The following is an 18792-nucleotide window of genomic DNA, read 5'->3' on the forward strand; positions in this document are numbered from 1 at the left end:
TCTCTACTCCTGATACCCAGCTCAGAGTCTGCCGTGCAGCGGACGATCAACAGGTGCTTCGGAATGGAAGGGAAGTCCGCAATGAAGGCCTTGAGCAGGAGAGGGGTGGGGAGTAGAGGCCAGTATTGTTTCTGGGTAGAAAGGCCACGGGTCTGCTCCCTTGTCAGCAGGATGGGGGTATCTCCCCAAACCGTTAGTAACAGGGTCCTCTTCTGTCAACAAGTTTGATGCAGGTTGGTCCACATTTCCTGCTTCCCTAGGAAATGCCACCAGTGTTACTCAGAGGCTCAGAGGGACACAAGAGTGAGTCTGTCATCTGTGCCTAGAGGCCTGGGGTGACTGTGACCACCTCCCCCCGCTCCCCACTCCAAGCCCACTCTACCTGGCCTGTTTCCAGGGCACTGTTGCTCTGAGGAGCTCCATGAGCAGCCTGTGGCCCCTGCTTCTGCCCCAGATCCAGGACCAGCCCACACAGCTCGGTCCTTGGCCAGAGCCATGTCTGGAAAACACTGGTGCAAGAGGAGGTGCAGACACTGCAGCCCCAGCCCAGGAGCCCGGGAGTAGACAAGAGAGGGTGACACTGGGCGGAACCATGGGACAGGTGTGTATTCTGCAAGGGCACAGCCTCCTTCCCTCATCACCTCCCCTCTCCTGGGGCAGCCCTGCCCCTCCTACACAGCCCTCTGGCCTGACAGTCCTTTCCTTGTCCTCTTATTAACCCTCCTCCAACCCCACTGAACCATTATTGCCCCATCTTAGGCCAAGGCCACACAAAGACTTCGGGCACGAGCTGGCCTATGGGGCTGGAGTGGCGCTAAGAGCACAGGCAGTGGAGTGAGGCCGCCCTGATGTGAGAACTCTTTCTGTCACTGCCTGGCCCTGTCTCCTCCCCGCCTCAGGTTCCTCATCTGTACAATGGGATTAAAAATTCAGTCCCCACCTTATAAACTCACAGTCTGGAGTGAACGAGGCACGAAGCCGAGAACGCTCCTCACATGTTCCTGACCTGGCCTCCTGGTCACTAGTCCAGGCCGAGGCCATGGCGAGGGCCCCACTCCCTTACACACACACACACAGCTCACTTCCCGAAGGGTTCTCAACCTCTCCCTCCCCCCACAACCCTCTCCAACTGACCGGCCAAAGTCCTGGTCGCCCACAGAGTCCATCAACACAAGCAAGTGTTTTCTTTACACGTTGGGGCTTTTACTTCAATTTGAAGCAGATGGTTGAGCACAGACGTGAACAGCTTTGGCCTTGTGCACAAGGAAGGAACAGGCCTTGACTTTGAACATGCCCGCCTCCCCACATACTGGCCCATTCCCCTGGTCCCTTCCTCCCCCTGCCCCCCTGCACAACCATCACAGCCCGCCAGCCCCCAGGCAGGGCGCCATCTTGTGTGCCCAGTCAGGAGGGCGGGCCCCTGGCAAGGAGTGGCTGGCTGGACCGGCTGGGGGTCAGCTTGGGGCAAGTCCCTGGGGTGAGGTACGGGTGGTCAGTATTGCCCCCCACCCTCCCATTCACTTCTCACGATGCTTAGGGCCCAAGAAGGAGCCTGGGCCCAGGGAACATGGGAAAATCAGGGTCAGAGGCCTGGGCAGCCAGAGGGAAGGAGAGGGGGGCCAGGATCTCAGATCTCACCCCACAGGCGACCCCAGCCTCCCTGTCACAGCCTCCCTATCACAGATAAGACAGAAGGCTTATCTGCGTCCAGCCAGCTCGGGGCCCAGCTGTAGAAAGGGAGTTCCGGGTCAGAGGGTCAAAGCGCTTCCAACAGTCACCAAACGTCCATCCTTTCCACGAGTTCCTAGTGGAACTGCTGACTCGTCTTTGGCGTGAGATGGGACCCGGGCAACAGGAGGAGTAAACATCACAGAGCAACAGTGTGGCTTTTCACTATGGGGTCTTCTCACCCCATTTTGTTCAGTGTCTCTGTCGAATCTTTGGCAATGAATTTCTGCAGCCAGACGGTGGGCCTCAGGCCCGGGCAAGGGGAAGGCTTTGCTCTCCCCGTCCCACCAGGCAGAGAGCAAAGTGCAAAGTCACTGTGGAGTGGTTGCGGGGTGGGGCGGGGGAGAGGGCGAGAGGGGAGCAGGCAAGCTTCTGTCCTGAGAGGTGGCGGTCTGAGCATCCGGTGGCAACTTAGAGAGGACGACAAGGCTGGACTTGGCGAGCTCACCTTCTCCTCAAGCTTGACTGGAAAGAGGGCCCACAGCAGCGTCCTTGGACAAGCCCATGGCCGGTCACTCCTGAAAGAAACAACCAATGGGAGGAGAGGAATAAACTAGGAGGTTGGGATTAACATATACACACTACTGTATCTAAAATAGATAATCAACAAGGACCTACTGTAGAGCACCGGGAACTCTACTCAATGCTCTGTCATAGCCTATATGGGAAAAGAATCTGAAAAAAAATAGATATCTGTATATATCTATATATAAAACTGAATCACTTTGCTGTACACCTGAAACTAACACAACATTATAAATCAAATATACTCCAATATAAAAAAATAAACTAAAAAAATTAAGAAACGGCAGCTAAGACCCGGCACAGCCAAATAAATAAATAAATGTTTTTTAAAACTAAAAATAAACAAACAAAAAATAAAATAAATAAGCTAAAAGGATATATTGTATAGCACAGGCATTATAGCCAATATTTTACACTAACTTTAAGTGGAATATAATCTATAAAAATTTTGAATCCCTATATTATATACCTGAAACTAATATAATATTGTAAATCAACCATACCTCAATAAACAAGCAAACAAACAAAAAGAAGGGCTTCCCCCGTGGCGTAGTGGTTACGGATCCGCCTGCCAACGCAGAGGACACGGGTTCGAGCCCTGGTCCCGGAAGATCCCACATGCCGCGGAGCAACTAAGCCCGTGCGCCACAACTACTGAAGCCCACAAGCCTAGAGCCCACGAGCCACAGCTACTGAAGCCCATGTGCCTAGAGCCCGGGCTCCGCAACAAGAGAAGCCACCGCAATGAGAATCCACAAGAGACACCACCGCAATGAGAAGCCCGCGCACCGCAAGGAAGAGTAGCCCCCGCCCGCCACAACTAGAGAAAGCCCGTGCGCAGCAACAAAGACCCAACGCAGCCAAAAATAAAAATTAAATAAATAAAAATTTTTTAAAAGCCAAGAGACAAACAAACGAAAAACAACCAATGGTCAGAAGTAGCCCCTACTGGTCCTGACTCCAGAAGGCCGACCTGTACCAGGTGCTGGCACCCATGGCACCTCCTGTTACTCGATCCTCGCAGCTGCCCGGGGAGGGGCTCGGGAGGGACTCTTATGGCCCAGGCAGGGACTGAATCTTGAAAGGTTCGGTAAGGGATGGAGCCAGCATCTGGACCCAGGACTGGCTGCTGCCAGAGCCCACATCGTTCCCTTACTCCCCACCCCTACCTTGCTGCATTTCAGAGCCACTGCTGATTTTGCTGGTTTGGGGGATGGGCGGGGTTGTAGAGGAAGCTCAGGGACCCCTGGTCCTGATACCACAGTCCCCCAGGTCACGCCTCTGAGGGATATCAGAGTCAGCCCCGTCCCCCCACGGGAATGGCATCCTTACCTCCTTCTCCCTACACCAGGGGTCCCCAGCCCCCGGGACCCCTGTACCGGTCTGCGGCCTGTTAGGAACCAGGCTGCGCAGCAGGAGGCGCTGCCCGTCGCTCCCATCACCGCCTGAACCCTCCCCTCCCCCACGGCCCGTGGAAAAACCGTCTTCCGCGAAACCGGGCCCTGGTGCCAGAAAGGTTGGGGACCGCTGCCCTACACCCTTCAGACAAGACACTACACCGGCAGCCAAGAGGCTGACTCTAGGTGCAGTCCATGCCCCCGCCAGCTGGGCCTCAGTGCTCTCATCTATAAAATGACAGTGTCTTCATCTATAAGAGGACAGAGTCCTCAGCTGTAGTAGAAATGAAGTCTGACCTGGGAATTCGAACCCAGAAAACAGATGAACACGGTTCTAGTCTATTTGGATCGGGAGACTACAGGGGACACAGAGAGAGGGGAGCCCAGAGTCTACAGTCTGCCTTCCAATGTGGAGCCTGGGATGGCTGTGAGAACCCAGGTGCTCTGGGGCAAACTGGGAAACCCCTAGGTTAGACGGTCTTTCAGTCCCTAGCAGTCCTTCACACTGGCAGCTGAACTTGGTGTTGCTCATGAGAAAACTGACCAGAGGGCGTGATTTGCTACAGGCAGGGACAGGAGATGCAAAAAGGTCCTGGGGCTGCCGGGCTTTAGCTTGGGGGGAGGTCAGAGCTGGTGGGGAGGCTCTTCAGGGGCTCCCAGTCCACCCAGAAGACGCAGGAGAATAACAGCCATCCGCTAACTGGGCACAGCACACCCCTAATACCGCAGTTCCAAATCCTTCTCTCCCGTTTCCTGCCACAACCCTGAACAAACAGCTAAGCACTTATTTTTGAAGCAAAACATCTGTCAGGCACCTCTGACATGCCAGGGAGCTTCTCACGTCCCCAGCTCAGAGGTAAGTGCTACGAGTTGGCAGCACCACGATTTGAATCCAGATCGGCAGTGTTTATTCTACCACAAAGAGCCTGCTCCTGCTGAAAGGGAGGCTCGGGGAGCCGGGCTGCAGCCAAACCACGAGGCTGGAGGGGCTGCTAACCACAGGCCCTAGTGAGCCTCAGGCCTGGGCGGCGCTGGGCAGGCAGCCAAGGTGCGAGGCCGGGGCAAGGCTGGAAGTGGGGTCCAGGGAGGGCGAGGGAGCCCAGCCAGGAGGAGGGAGTGTCCTCCAGCTAACAGAGGCTAAGAAGGGGAAAAGGAAAAGTGAGAGGAGGTAGCATCTTGATGTGGTGAATCCAGGCTCACATTCTCCGAGCCCATGGTGCGTGGCTGGCCCCAGCAGGAATCTGCTTTTTGTTACCGAGTCTGAGGAGGATTAAGAAGCGGAAAGGAAACCCGTGGGGATGGCACTGGGTCTGTGGTCCACGGGGTGATTTACAGCCGCGTCATCCCGGCGCTGGCTGCCTGGGCGGGCCCTGCCGAGGACTGGCCCGGAGTTCCTCCCTTGTTCAGTCTGCCTGCGGTCAGGGAAGGCACGGAAGGCTGGGGCAGCTGAAGCCATCCCACTGGCTGCCCTGTAAAGGCGGCCGCCTGGCCGGGCCCAGCCCCAAGCCCTCAGTCGGCTCTCAGACTCTACTGAAGCCATGGCTACCACCCAAGAGCAAGGGAGACAGGGGTTTCTCTCGCCAAGGCCCGACCTCCAATTCTCAACCCCACCCTTTCCCTAACGTCTACACTGGACCTGCGTTCCCACCACCCACCTTGGTCCAGGAATGCCAGCGCATGCATCATCCATCCAAGGAAGCCTTATGTCAACTGGAGCGTGGTGGGAAGAACACTGGGAGGCCTTAGGTGCCACGAGCTTTTTTTTTTTTTTTTTTTTGCAATTAACCAACTGTGTGACCTTGGGGAACTGACTCTCCCTCTCTGTGCTTTAATTCCTTCACCTGTACGGCAAGTGCATGTACATGGATTAGCAGTCCCCAAAGGGTGCTCTTCAGAACACTAGCCAGGTGAGGTATATCCCATGAGTTTGGGAAACATCACAGACCCTGGCCCGACTTTGGAAAGTCACCGTGTATATGAACATATTAAAGTCTCTGAAAAGTCCTACAGTAAAGAAATTCGTGTGGCTTTACTTACCCAGTGTTTTCCCAACCCATTTGATTGTGTGACTGCAACTGCATTGTGAGCAGTAGAAACTCACTCTACTCTTCCCGTTATTTAAGGCTGCACAAGGGCATTTCAGAGGGGCCGGGGGAAAGTCTCAGGAAAGCTTGTTGAACCTCAGTAGGGGCAATCTATGGCCCTTCCCTCCAGGTACCTGCCAACATCACTCAGCCACTTCCAGGCTCTGCTTCTTTCTTGCCTGTCTGCCCATTGGCCCAATCTCTCAGCATCCCAACCCCGAAGACCCAGTGAAGGCAGTCAGTTGGTCCAGCCTCAGTCAGATTCCTTCCCCTAGATCAATCTGGTGTGGCTGAGAGACAGGAGACAAACCTACCTATGCCATCCCTTCAGAAGAGGTGGGGTATGTGTGTGTGTGCGCGCGCGCGCGTGTACGTAGTGTGGACGTGTATGTGTGTGTGCACGCACACATGCAAGCATAACTGCAAATACAGGGAACAGGGCTGGACATACTCCCCACTGTGACAACCACACCACAGACCCCCTTCTCATGTAACTCCTGGCAACATCCTGCTTGGGTCCACGTGAGAAGCACAGCTTGAAAGGGCCTCTTGCGTCCCCTCTGGCTCTGGCCTTCTGTGGGCGGTGTTTCCACTGCGGCCAAGGCTCTGATTATGGCTGGGTAAGGCTCTCACCGTCCTGAGGAGCCCCCTGCAGCATGACCCCTCCACACGAAAGATGCCCTTTAAACACAGGTCTTGCTGCCCACTAATACAAACTTTAAAAATGACTAGACAAGATGCCTCCCAGGTCCCTTCCAGCAGGTCTGAAGTGCTGAGTCCGACTGAAGTGATTTGGTCAGGGTGACAAAGTGTCTGGGTTTATCACATTCAGAAATCATCTTTTTTTCTTTTTTGGCCACAGCATGGCATTCAGGATCTTAGCTCCCCAACCAGGGATCAAACCGTGCCCTCGGCAGTGAAAGTGCAGAGTCCTAACCACTGGACCGCCAGGGAATTCCCAGAAATCATCTTTTTATCTGCTCACTCATTTGTGGTCAGAATGTCAGCTCCACAATGGCAGGGACATGGTCGTTTTGTTCGCTGCTATAGCCCCAGAGCCTAGAACAGTCTGGACACACAGTAGCATCTCAATAAATATTTGTTATTTGTTGGACGTGTGAATATTTCCAGTTACCAGGCATTTTATTTACTGTAGCATTTAAGTACCACCAGATACGTTTCCTATTTCAAATGTAACACTGAGCATTTTTGTAACTGTGCCTATGTTTTAGGGGAACTTTTGGTAATTGTTGTGAACCCAGGAACAATGTTGTATCTGTCTGTTTTTGTTCACTTCCAGTTTTTAAATTTCTAATTATACCTCCTCTGCTTACTAAGTTTGTCCCTGGCTTTAAGTGGATTGGTTTCCTCTCCTCATCACTTCTGTGTGCTTCAGGGTAATTTTATCACTTTGGGGGCATTTTAAAAAAATGATTATTTCTGCCTATAAGTTATTTTACCTTTTAAGTTCATTTTCAGTCACTTCACCTATTTAACCTTTTTGTTTGTTTGTTTGTTTTTTGTGTTTTTGCGGGACGTGGGCCTCTCACTGTTGTGGCCTCTCCCATTGTGGAGCACAGGCTCCGGACGTGCAGGCTCAGCGGCCATGGCTCACGGGCCCAGCCGCTCCACGGCAGGTGGGATCTTCCCGGACCGGGGCACGAACCCGTGTCCCCTGCATCGGCAAGCAGACTCTCAACCACTGCGCCACCAGGGAAGCCCTATTTAACCATTTTTGACTGTTTTCAAATCATACATCTTTCTGTATTTAAGCAATTTGTATAGAGCCTTCTATGTGTAGAAAAAGACGTCAAATGGGATTGAAATCCTGAGTTTTTTGTTTTTTATGGTTTGTCCTAAAAGGAGCAGTCAGATTGCAATGTTACTTTAAAACTAAAATATGAAAGACAAGCAGGGAGGGCATGGGAGAAGTATTCTTCAAGACCCACACTATCAGGCATTATTTTACCTTTCACTTTTACACACACCAATATATGGGCTAGAAAGGGTTTGGTTCTAAATGCTGACCACTAGGGTTCATCTTGGCCTCAAAGTCAGCGGGACTCTGGGGCCCTGGGCAGGCTGGTTGATCTCTCAAAGCCTCAGTTTACTCATCTTTAAAATGAGCACAGGGGAGGGATAAACTGTGAGATCGGGATTGACATATACACCTATTATATATAAAATAGGTAACTAATAAGGACCTACTGTACAGCACAGGGAACTCTACTCAGTCCTCTGTAATGACCTATATGGGAAAAGAATCTGAAAAAAAGTGGATATATGTATATGTATAACTGATTCACTTTTCTGTACACCTGAAACTAACACAACATTGCAAACCAACTCTACTCCAGTAAAAATTAAAAAAATAAAATGAGCACAGTAATAGTATCCACTTTCTAGCTCAGTTGCGAAGAATCAATGGGACAAGAGAGCCACACTCCCAGCAGGGCCTGGTCCACAGTGTAAGCACCAGCTCCCATTCCTGCAAAGAGCTGGGTCCTTGGTGTGATTCACTGGTGTTTGAAAACATAAAATGGCATCATAGGCTGAAAAGTCTCAAAAGAAGTAACCAGAAATAGTCATATGGAACCAACTGTCATCTTGGCCAATCTGCTTTAGACGAATTCTTTTTTAAAAATAAGCACAACTTTTAAATTACTTAAGTCACATCCATGAAGAATGAATAACCAAAGTGTGGTATAGTCATACAATGGAATATTATTCAGCCATAAAAAGGAATGAAGTACTGACATATGACAGAACTTGGATGAACCTTGAAAACAGTACGCTAGGTGAAAGGAGCCAGACACAAAAGCCCACGTATTACAGGATTCCATTCACATGAAATGTCCAGAACAGGGAAACTCATAGATTAGTGGTTGCCTAGGGCTGGAAGGGAGGAGATTGCTAAAGCATATGGGGTTTCTTTGGGGGCTGATGAAAATGCTCTAAAATTGGCTGTGGTGATGGCCACATTTTAGTGAAAAAACTAAAAAATCATTGAATTGTACACTTTAAATGGGTAAACTATAATCTCAATAAAAATGTTAAAGATTTTGGGACTTCCCTGGTGGCACAGTGGTTAAGAATCCGCCTGCCAATGCAGGGGACACGGGTTCAATCCCTGGTCCGGGAAGATCCCACATGCGGCGGAGCGACTAAGCCCGTGCACCACAACTGCTGAGCCTGTGTGCCACAACTACTGAAGCCCGCGCACCTAGATCCCGTGCTCCACAACAAGAGAAGCCACCGCAATGAGAAGCCCGCGCACCGCAATGAAGAGTCGTCCCCGCTCGCCACAACTAGAGAAAGCCCGCGCACAGCAACGAAGACCCAACGCAGCCAAAAATAAATAAGTAAATAAATTTATAATTTAAAAAACTGTTAAAATTTTTGTAAACGCCTAAGTAGTATATGTTAATTATAGAAAAGTTAGAAAACACAGAAGAGTGAACAGAAGAAAACCATTTAAATCACCTCCATCTTCCCACCGAGAGAAACCATGATAGTGCTGGGCGATTGCTGTTCCACATACTTTTCCTTTTTTTTTTTTTCCTAGTTGATATACAATGCTGTGTTGGTTTCAAGTGCAAAGCAAAGTGATTCCGTTATATATATATATATATGTGTGTGTGTGTGTGTGTACATATATATATTTTTAGATTCTTTTCGATTATAGGTTATTACAAGACATTGAATATAGTTCCCTGTGCTATACAGTAGGTCCTCGCTGTTTATCTCTTTTATACATAGTAGTGCGTATCTGTTAATTCCAAACTCCTAATTTATCCCTTCCCACCCTTTTCCCCTTCGGCAACCATAAGTCTGTTTTCTATGCCTTTGAGTCTGTTTTTGTTGTGTAAATAAGTTCGCTTGTATCATTTTTAAGATTCTGCCGATAAGTGGCGTCAGATGGTGTTTGTCTTTCTCTGTGTGACTTGCTTCGCTTAGTATGATCATCTCTAGGCCCATCCATCCACATACTTCTCCTATGCATAGGCAGACCTATGTTGGATTTCATGGGAGTGAAATCAGCTTGTACAAACTGTACGGCAAGCTGGTGTTTGTGTTTTCTCCAACACTCCAGCCCATACATCTTTGCATCTGGCAGATCTGCTTCCACCTCTCCAAGGGCCAGGCTCTGCTGAGGTTATTCTGGGCACAAGCATAGGCCTGGGCTTCTGGCCTCCAAACTTCCCAGGGAACTGGAAGCAAGTATGGACCAGCCCACCCCCAGCGTCTCCCGCCTCGCCTGGCCTGGGCGCCACGGGTGACAGGCAGGAAATTTATGAGCAGTTGGAGCTGGCTGCTCTTTGCTGAGGGCGGGAACATGGTGTGAATCAACGACCACACTGTGTCCAGGCTGGGAGGGCTCTCAAGGTGCCAGGATCTAAGAGTTGCAAAGTTATAGCCAGAGCCCCTTGTGAGCCAGGAGAATCCGCCTAGGGACCATGAACTGGGGGAAAACTTCATTTAGTCATCAAAGGTTTATTGAGTTCCTCCTGTCAGCTCTGTGACAGGCGTCAGGGCTGGCGGCCCTGCCCTGGAGCAGCTTACAGTCTAACCCCGGGGCAAAGCAGAAAGCACCAAAATGCTCTCCTGGTAAACGTTGTCCAGTCACCTCTTCCCCCTGCCCCCCGCCGTGTCCCTCCAGGCCACTCATCAGAGAAGTGAATGTGATCGCCAGGAGCTCCCGGCTACAGGGTGCAGATAGCTTCCTGTGATACTAGGAGGACGTCCTGCCCTGCCGGCCCAGGTCAGGAGCAACAGTGGGTCCAGCAGTCTAAACCGCTCGCTGACTGGGGCCAACATTTATGTTCAAACCTCAGGGTCAGTCAAGGACATACAGAAGAACTTTCCTAGCTGTAGGAAACAACCACTGAGTAACACTGGGGACCCCTCCTGTGCTAAGATGCTGGAGCTGAAGCTGGGACCCAGGCACCCAGGCCAGCACTAAGAGAGCACCGTCCAGTCCCGGGCATCCCCTCTGTTCCAGTACAGCCTTGCGTAGAGTTACTTCCACCCACGGGAATGGAGGCTCCAGGAGGGCAGGGTTCTGCTGGCTGTGTCCCTGCTGTGTCCCCAGTCCAGGACAATGGGGCCTCCAGTCCAGCTGCCTGCCCCGAAACCCACCTCACTGCAGTCTGGGGAAATGTGTTTCCCCTCTGAAGCCTCCAAGCACTTCATACCGACTCCTCCTACACCCCTCTGTGCTCGAGTTATGGCTGGTGCAGCTGCCATCGCCCACTTGCTCCCCCCACACGGCTCCACCACGGGCTCCTGAGAGAGGGGGCCAGGTCGTCCTCCCAGGCCTGGGGACAGTAGTCCGTGAATCGGCTGAGGGCGGCCTCGTCCGGAGCCCAACACACTCCTTTGCATGTGCGGCTGTACAGTCCTTGGGAGGTGTTGTCACTGCTTCCATTTTGCAGATGGGGAAATGGAGGCCCTCGGTCACATGCTAGGATGCAGCAGAGCAAGGCAGACCCCTCAGTCCCTAGAGGAATCAGCTTCTTCACTGGCAATTGGGACTAGGAAGTCCTCAAGCCACCCCCCCAGCTGCCACCTCTCTTGGTGCTAAGAAAGCCTCAGCCTTCATCCTCTGGAGCCTAAGGGAAGGTGGGAGGCCCGGCGCTTGCAGAGCCGGGCCAGAGCTCAGAGGGAGAACCCACGCCTGCAGGGGACGGGCAGGGAGACCCCAGGTGGCGCCGGGCCAACCCTTCTCGGGCTGCAGGCTGACCATTTCTGCTTCTCTCTCCGTGCTCCCGCCACGTCTCTCTGTGCCAGCTCTCTCTTGGCCTCCCCTCTGCTTCTCTCTCCACGTCTGTCAGCCTATCTGCCTTTCTTGGTCCCCACCTCACCCCACCCACAGTACAGGGCACGGCAAGGGCCGAGCTGGTCTGGGTGAGGCCTGAGGCCCAGCTGCTGCAGCTTCCCATCTGCTCCCCGTCCTGTGAGGTTGTCCAGCCAATTCCACTTCGCTGCACACTGCCCTTCCAGACCCCAGAAGCTCAAGGAGCTCCTGCCCTTGCCCCATAGCCAGAGAAGGCACCCGGGCTGGAGGGCAGCAGATAGCTGGGCAGACATGTGGCCCAGCCAGGTGAGGAAGGCCCTGCTCCCTGGAAGCGTCCCTAGGGCCCCGACTCATGACCCTCACACACGCCCCCCCACCCCCCACCAACACTACACATATACGCACACCCCCAACCACAGTGTCGGGGGTCCCCAGGGCCCCCATCATGCTTCTGCATATCTCCGTGCCTCCCCTCTCCCCAATTCTTTTTTTTTAATTTAATTTATCTTGGCTGCAACAGGTCTTAGTTGTGGCACAGAGGATCTTCACTGCAGCACGTGGGATCTTTTAGTTGTGGCCCGTGGGATCTAGTTCCCTGACCAGGGATCGAACCTAGGCCCCCTGCATTGGGAGCATGGAGCCTTAGCCACTGGACCACCAGGGAAGTCCCTCCCCTCCCCTCCCCAATCCTTATAGCAAAGCAACAGCAGGAGCGAGGGGGCATCAACCAGACAAGCCAATTCATGCTGAAGTGCTGGCCCACAAGCCTTTGCAAAGCCCACAGCATGTCTTCAGGAGACGCCCAGTCAGAGTCTAGCTGTGGATACTTCAGGATCAGTGGGGGCAATAATGGGGTGGCTGGGAGAGGCCACCAGGCCCCTGAACAGTCCAAATAACCAAATGATTTCTGAAAAAACAGTGTGCAAACCCCTCCTCTGGCCCCTCCCATCGTCCCTAAGCCCCTCATAGCTAGATTCTGGAGCTACCGTGGGATTCAGGAAAGGGTAGGACATCTCTGATCAGGGCTCTTTACTCACCACCACCCTGACCGTCAGTGATACCACAAAAGTACTGGGGAGAGAAACGGATCTTTCGCCCACACGCACACTTAAGTGCACGTACATACGCTCCCTGACGCACAAGCACCCTCACGGACGCAGTGCAGTGTAGGAGCTAAAGGTGCCGGCTGGGGCATCAGACAGCCTCTGTTTGAATCCTGACTTCCCCATTCCACCAGCCGTGGGACTTGGAGCACTTACGTAACCTCTCTGTGCCTCGGTTTCTCCACCTATAAAATGGCAATAATAGTAGTCTACTGTCTGAGGCTGAAGAGAGGATTAAAGGTCACAAAGGCTGCGAAGCCAAGCACTCAGGGTTAGGCAGCCACGTGTCAGTACAGACACGTGTGTATGTATGTGTGTGTGTCGGGGGGGTCTCCCCCCACTTGCATGTCAGCTCCTCAAGGCAGGAACTGTGTCTCCCCATCAGGTGGTCAAGGCCCCACTGGGGACACGGCAGAGAGGAGCTAGCTGCCCCTGAGATAGTGTGGAAGACAGCTAGAAACACCTCACTTGCTTGGGCTTTCACGCTTCCATTCATTCGGCAAGCATGTACTGAGTGTTTAGACTGTGCCCGGCTCCATTCGGAGCACGGGGGGGCCCCCCCGCAGTGAGCAAAACAGACAAGGACCCCGACCCGCGCAGCGCTGCCCCCGCAGGAGAACAAGCCCCTGAGCAGGAGTGAGTTTCCCTAGAGAAAGGAAGCCGTGTGTTTTCTGTGCCCAAACAGCTTGGACAGGTCCCAGTTCCCAGTAATTGATGCACTTCCCTGCATTCTCCGTCAGACGCTACTGGATGTACTTCAGCTTCCCCTTGACAACTCAAGGTCAAGCCCGGGAACGTCAGTCTACAGAAGACTCCCCAGGTCCTTGAGGCTCCTGGGGCCCCTTACCCCGACACTAAATGGCTCCAAGCCTCTTGGCTTTTCTGAGCCCCTGGTGTGTTGCCCTTTTTGTTCTCTGTTTCCTCCCACGCCATCAGGCCACTGGCTGTGATTCTGGGGGCTGTCACTGCACCTGCTCCAGGAGCTGGTCTCCTGGTTGTTTCTGCTCAGCTGCTCTGACCCAAGCCTCCAGGGAGTCAGGCTTGTAAGAACTGTGCGCAGAGCTAAGCACAGTGGGCTCCGAACAAGGTCCTGCAGGGCTCTCCTGTGAGCTTTCCTGCCCGGCCTTTGTGTCTTTCAGCCTGAGTTCCAAAGGGTGGGGCCTTTGTTTTCTTCTCCAAAGTGACCCAGCACCTAAAACAATGCCTGGCACATAGTAAACACGCAAAACTGTTTATTCTTAAATAAATGTACAGCGTCCTTCGAGCTTAATTCATCTTTTTCTGCTTCTGTTGAATAAACGAAGCACCACTGCGTGTATACGTGGAGGGGGTGGGTGCCAAAGTGGATCCTGACCCCTGGGGAAGAGGGGAAGTTCTGAAGCCCTTGAAGACCTCTGGGCACCTCCCCGGTGCCAGACACTCAGTCCACCATGTGGGAGGCCCTCCGTCTGATCCTGGCAGACAGTGCCTACAGATGCCCCAACAAACCTGTGTGCGCACACACACACACACACACACACACACACGCACGCACAGAGCAGAAGGACAGACTCGGTGTCTGCTGCCTGGCAACAGAGTCAAGTCCACTGAGTCTAAGTCCCTGGGTGGGCAGGGGACACTCAAGGTCCCTCTGCCCACCTTCCGGATGGACAGCAGTGTCCTCCAGGAGCCCCAGTGACTGCATAGTGCATCCAGTTGACGTAGCCCTTTCATGGCCATCATTTCCTTGAACCCTCCTCACCCATGGACATTTCTATCCACGTCTCATGAGGAAAGCAAAGCTTGGAGAAGGCAAGTGCCCGAGCTGACAGAGCTCATGAGTGGCTGCGCTGAGACAGACCCGCGTCACTGCTAGACCCCCTCACCTTGGGAGAACAGAGGGCAGTGATGGTCTAGATTCAGGAGCGCTTGTTTCACGGGGCTGGCTGAGCCTAGGTCCTGCCCGGCCCCACCCAGCTGTGTGGCACTGAGTGACTTCAGCCCCCTGGGTCCCAGCCTCCTCATCTAGCTCCCATGGTTAGTGATGTGGATCTCAGGAGGTCACTGCAAAGCTCAAGAGGATAAGAGGCATGAGAAGGCTCTGCAACCTGAAAAGCACTGTGCAGAGGAACCAGGTCACCAGTGGCCTGGTCACCTAGGTTCTCTGAACCTCAGTGCTGTCAACTGAAAACAGGGCTACTGGCCCTCACTTTGCAGGGCTGGGGGTAGGAGTAGGCAAACTCGCAGAGATGGGGTTCTGACACTGTGGTTGAGGTTATGATGACATCGGTCAGCCCCACTGGGAAGAAAACCACTCTGTCAAAAATCAGGGTCAACTTTCCAGGGATGAGCCTTCCAGGGAGGACCCTACTGTCCTCCCAGATGAGAGGCCCCAATGTCCTCCTCCGTTTCAGGGAGAGCACCCCTTCTTCCAGGGCAGGTAGGGGATGTCTGGACAGGACTGACTGAACTGGTGAGGAGAAACGCTCTTCCCGGCAAGGCCCTGCCCTGCCTTGGATGTAGCGTGTGGATGAAGTACTCGGTGCTGTGGCAGCCACTGTGCAGTCATGAGGTAAAGACCAAGAAAGAAGCCCGAAGCCTTAGCATCACCAGAGCCTTGGAGCCAGGGAACAGTCTCCTCACTTCACCTTTCCTAACTGTAAGAAACAGGAGCCCTGTTAGTTTAAGCTGCTGCTAGAGGGGTTTCTGTGATCTGAAATGCAAAGCTTTCTGCACTGATTCAAGGCAACAAGAGCCCAAACTCCCCAAACAGGAGCCTGGGGGAGCCCAGGGGCACTTCCCTGTCTGTGTCCTAAAGCCCCTAGTTCACTCTTCCCTAGAGTCTTTGCCTTCAGCTCAGGAATATTCAGCCCCAGCGTGTGTGGATTTTCGTGGAAGGAACGCTGTGCATTACTCGGCAGCTTCCTCTGTGCCAGGAGCTGGGACACAAAGATGAAAGGGCTGACAGTCTAGCTAGAGAGGTGTACACATTGTGTGATGTAAGGTAATGCAGTATAGAGTTTTAATATCACATAATTTATCAGGTAACACTTCACCTAAAAATACAACAAAATGAGCTCTAAAATATCACATAATAGAGTATCACATAATATATCATGACTTCATACTGTATCATAGAATGCTCTCCTGAATTAGACTCTACACCCCCCTATGGTAAGGGCAGGGAGGTGGCCATGCTATGGGGCCCTGAGGTGGAGGCTGGGGTAGGGGTAAGGGAGGGCTTCCAGGAGGAGCAGGACTTAGCCAGACAGACAGGGTAGAAGAGCATTCCAGGCAGAAGGGACGGCGTGAGCACAGAGGCCAAAAATAGCCCCTCTGGGCGAGGAGTTCCGCGTTGATGGAGTGTAAATTGGGACACCGGGAGTGACCGGCTGGAGCCAGGTCACTTAGGGGGAGGGGCAGCTGCCCTGTAAGGGAGTCTGGCCTCTATCCTCGGCCTGTGGAGAGCCCCTGAGGGGTCCTGAGCAGGGGGAGTGAGGCAGTCAGACCTGGCTTTCAGCAGAGCTGCTGGGAGGGGCTCAGGTGGGTATGAACTGAGCCAGGGAGCAGCTGGGCGGCAGGGCCAGGCCCCAGGTGGCCATGAAGTCTGGGCAGAGAACTAAGCACCGTGAAGGCAGGAAAGGCTCCCTGCTTCGCCCTCTAGAAACGTTTATACTAGGAGGTCCGGAAGGCAGGGATTTATACCTTCCCCTAGAACCAGCCTCCGGTCTGCAGGGGCAGGTAGAAACAGGATGACCAGGGCCTGCTGGCGCCCCCTGTGCCAGGCGATCCACTGTGCCAGGGGCAGGGGCTCAAGGCTGGGCAGTGGGAGGGCAGCCCTGCCCTCCATTCTCCTCCCACTGTTCCTCTGGAAGCCCCAGGTCTGGAAAGCAAGTTCTGGTCACTGGTCGGACCCCACGTCATCACCAGGGGCCTGGGGCCAGCGGCCACACCTCCTTCCCCAGGCCGTCCTCACCTTTGGCTCCACGGGGACCAGCTTCTCAGGCAGCAGACACGGGAGGGAGGACAGAGTTCACAAAACAGTTGCACATCCTTTGTGCCACTGACCCCTGGATAGGTGGGCAGTCAGGCTGGCATCTCCCGGATACGACACTTGAGCAAGGCCACCCAGCTACGCAGGCCCCTGGGCAGAGACGAGAGCAGCCTCAGAGTCCAGACCAGGTAGCTGCCCACCAAGGCCTTAGCAGGGAGGGGGCATCTCGGCCCATGCCCAGCCCTGCAGACGGGGAGATTAATGGCCCTGAAATTGTGATAAACTTATGTATATTTTGTCCTGTCAGAGCTGCCACCTCTCCAACCGAAACTGGGAAGAGAGGAGAAAGGAGTGAAGTACGGTGCCTGAGTAAAGCGCACACGAAACGCCCTCCGAAGCCCGAGCCTCAGCTTGTGAGGACCGGCCACCCGTGGCGATGTGGACGACAGGCTTTTTCCACTGCCGGGGTGAGGGGCAGCCGAGCTTCTGGGTCTCACGGGACAGCGCTGGGGCAGGCAGTGAAAAAGGGGTGCCGCAACTGAGAAAGGAAAGGAGAAGCCCCCAGTCCCCTGCCCCTGCCCCGTGACCCCCCCATGAGGTCACGCCCATGTGACACCTGGGAGGTGTCCCTCTCCCCACCTCCACCTGACAGCCCTGGGCCTGACTCTCAGCTCCCCCTCACGGGTCCAGGGGGTGTGAGGAAGGTGGCCAGGCCTTGCCCTCCCCTCCCCACCGCCGCCAATGCTGGCCTCCCAGCTGCCAGCCCCGCCCCAGCACAGCCCAAGGGCCCCACTCAGGCCACCCGGTGACTGCTCCCAGGAGGTGCCCAGATTCCAGTCAGACATCTCCCAGAAGTTTCTGGCGGTGGCGGCGGTTCTTAAAAAAGGCTTCCTGTCATACTGCAATCAGCTGAGGCGCCAAGCACTGAGCGTTTCATTAATGCCACTGCTCTCCCAGAGCGTCTCCGTGTTGCCTTCCGATGAGCTGATGGCAGTCTCCGCGCTCTCTCTGCCCCCGACCCTCCCTCGGGTTGACGACTTTCTGTTGCCCTGCCCACACTGTGCCCTCCCGGGCACCTTCTTTCTGCCCCGTCTCCTCCAGCCCGGGTTTTATGACAACAGTCACTTCTAACCGTCTCCCATTTTAAGAGCTTTGAGAAGGAAAAACAGTTCGGCAGCGTCCAGGATACCTAATTAGGTGGCCTTCAGGCACCTTAGAGGAGGAAGAAAAGTCACAACTGGTGCAAGAAGGGGAAGAAACACCATTAAAAGAAAACAAGGGGAAACCAAATAAAGAGCGGAGATAAAGAGTCGGGAGAAAACAGCGGCGCCTGAGAAACACGGATTCCAGCCGCCAACTTTTACGGCGTCCAGCCCTGTTATTCATAAGCGAGTTTCCTCTCTCACAAAGGACCTTTTGCACGGTTTTCCCTGCTGCCTCCAAACCAGCTGCTTGTGCTGTTGTATCCTGAGTGATGATGAGGCTCTGAAAGGGTTTTTTGGGAACAGATGGCCAGGGGAGAGCTGGGGAATGTGCCAGCAGAGCGCTGGGCGGGCTGCCAGGGCCTGCGGTGACTGAGCGCTTGGGCTTCCAGCTCGCGTGCTTTCCCTGCCCTCTGCCCTCCGTGGCGCCAGCAGGCCTTCCCAGCGAGCGCTCGGAACATCTGGAGTCTGGGGCTGCCAGGAGGGGGGGCCGCGGCGGCCGGGCGGGGGACCCTCTGTTCCAGCGGAGCTCCCAGGGCCTCGCCACCAGGCCCGCCTTGTGGAACAGCTAATCAAAACCACAGCGCCCGAATGGGAACCAGGCGCGCTCCCAGCTGCAGCCAGAGGCCGCCAGGGCGACTTCACCCCGTGTCAGGCCTCGCTGGCGGCGGCACTGGGGGCGGGGGGCTGCTGACACCCCCCCCCACCGGCCCGGCCCACCCCTTGCCACCCCCAGCAGTCTGTGGGCTCCCCGCGGCTCAATGGAGCCTGCAAGTGCCGCAGCCCGGCTGCTTACATAAGAGCTGCTGCTCCTGACAAGGCCCTGCACCCGCATTTGTTGGGGGTCTCCGGGCTCAGGCCACCCTGCTGGGCGGTATGTGAGCTTCAGGGCCCGGTCGCAGCTGAAGAGCTCGGAGTTTGGAACCAAAGAGACATGTGCTCAAAGCAGCTCCACCACTTCCTCGCTGCATGGCCTTGGGCAA

General features: G+C 54.2%; 1 protein-coding gene across 1 annotated transcript in view; it reads right to left on the reverse strand.

The window, feature by feature from the left end:
• Positions 1-440: 440 nt before the first annotated feature.
• Positions 441-18792, reverse strand: part of ATOH8 (atonal bHLH transcription factor 8) — a 35071-nt gene continuing 16719 nt past the window's right edge. Inside the window, exon 3 of the mRNA XM_022556063.3 lies at positions 441-2246. Within this exon, the coding sequence (XP_022411771.1) occupies positions 2241-2246 (6 nt within the window). The 3' untranslated portion in view covers positions 441-2240. The remainder of the gene's footprint in view (positions 2247-18792) is intronic.

Source organism: Delphinapterus leucas, chromosome 13 (genome assembly GCF_059928025.1).
Source record: "Delphinapterus leucas isolate spDelLeu-1000000601 "Yukka" chromosome 13, BTC_Dleu_Yukka2, whole genome shotgun sequence".
Taxonomy (NCBI): Eukaryota; Metazoa; Chordata; class Mammalia; order Artiodactyla; family Monodontidae; genus Delphinapterus; species Delphinapterus leucas.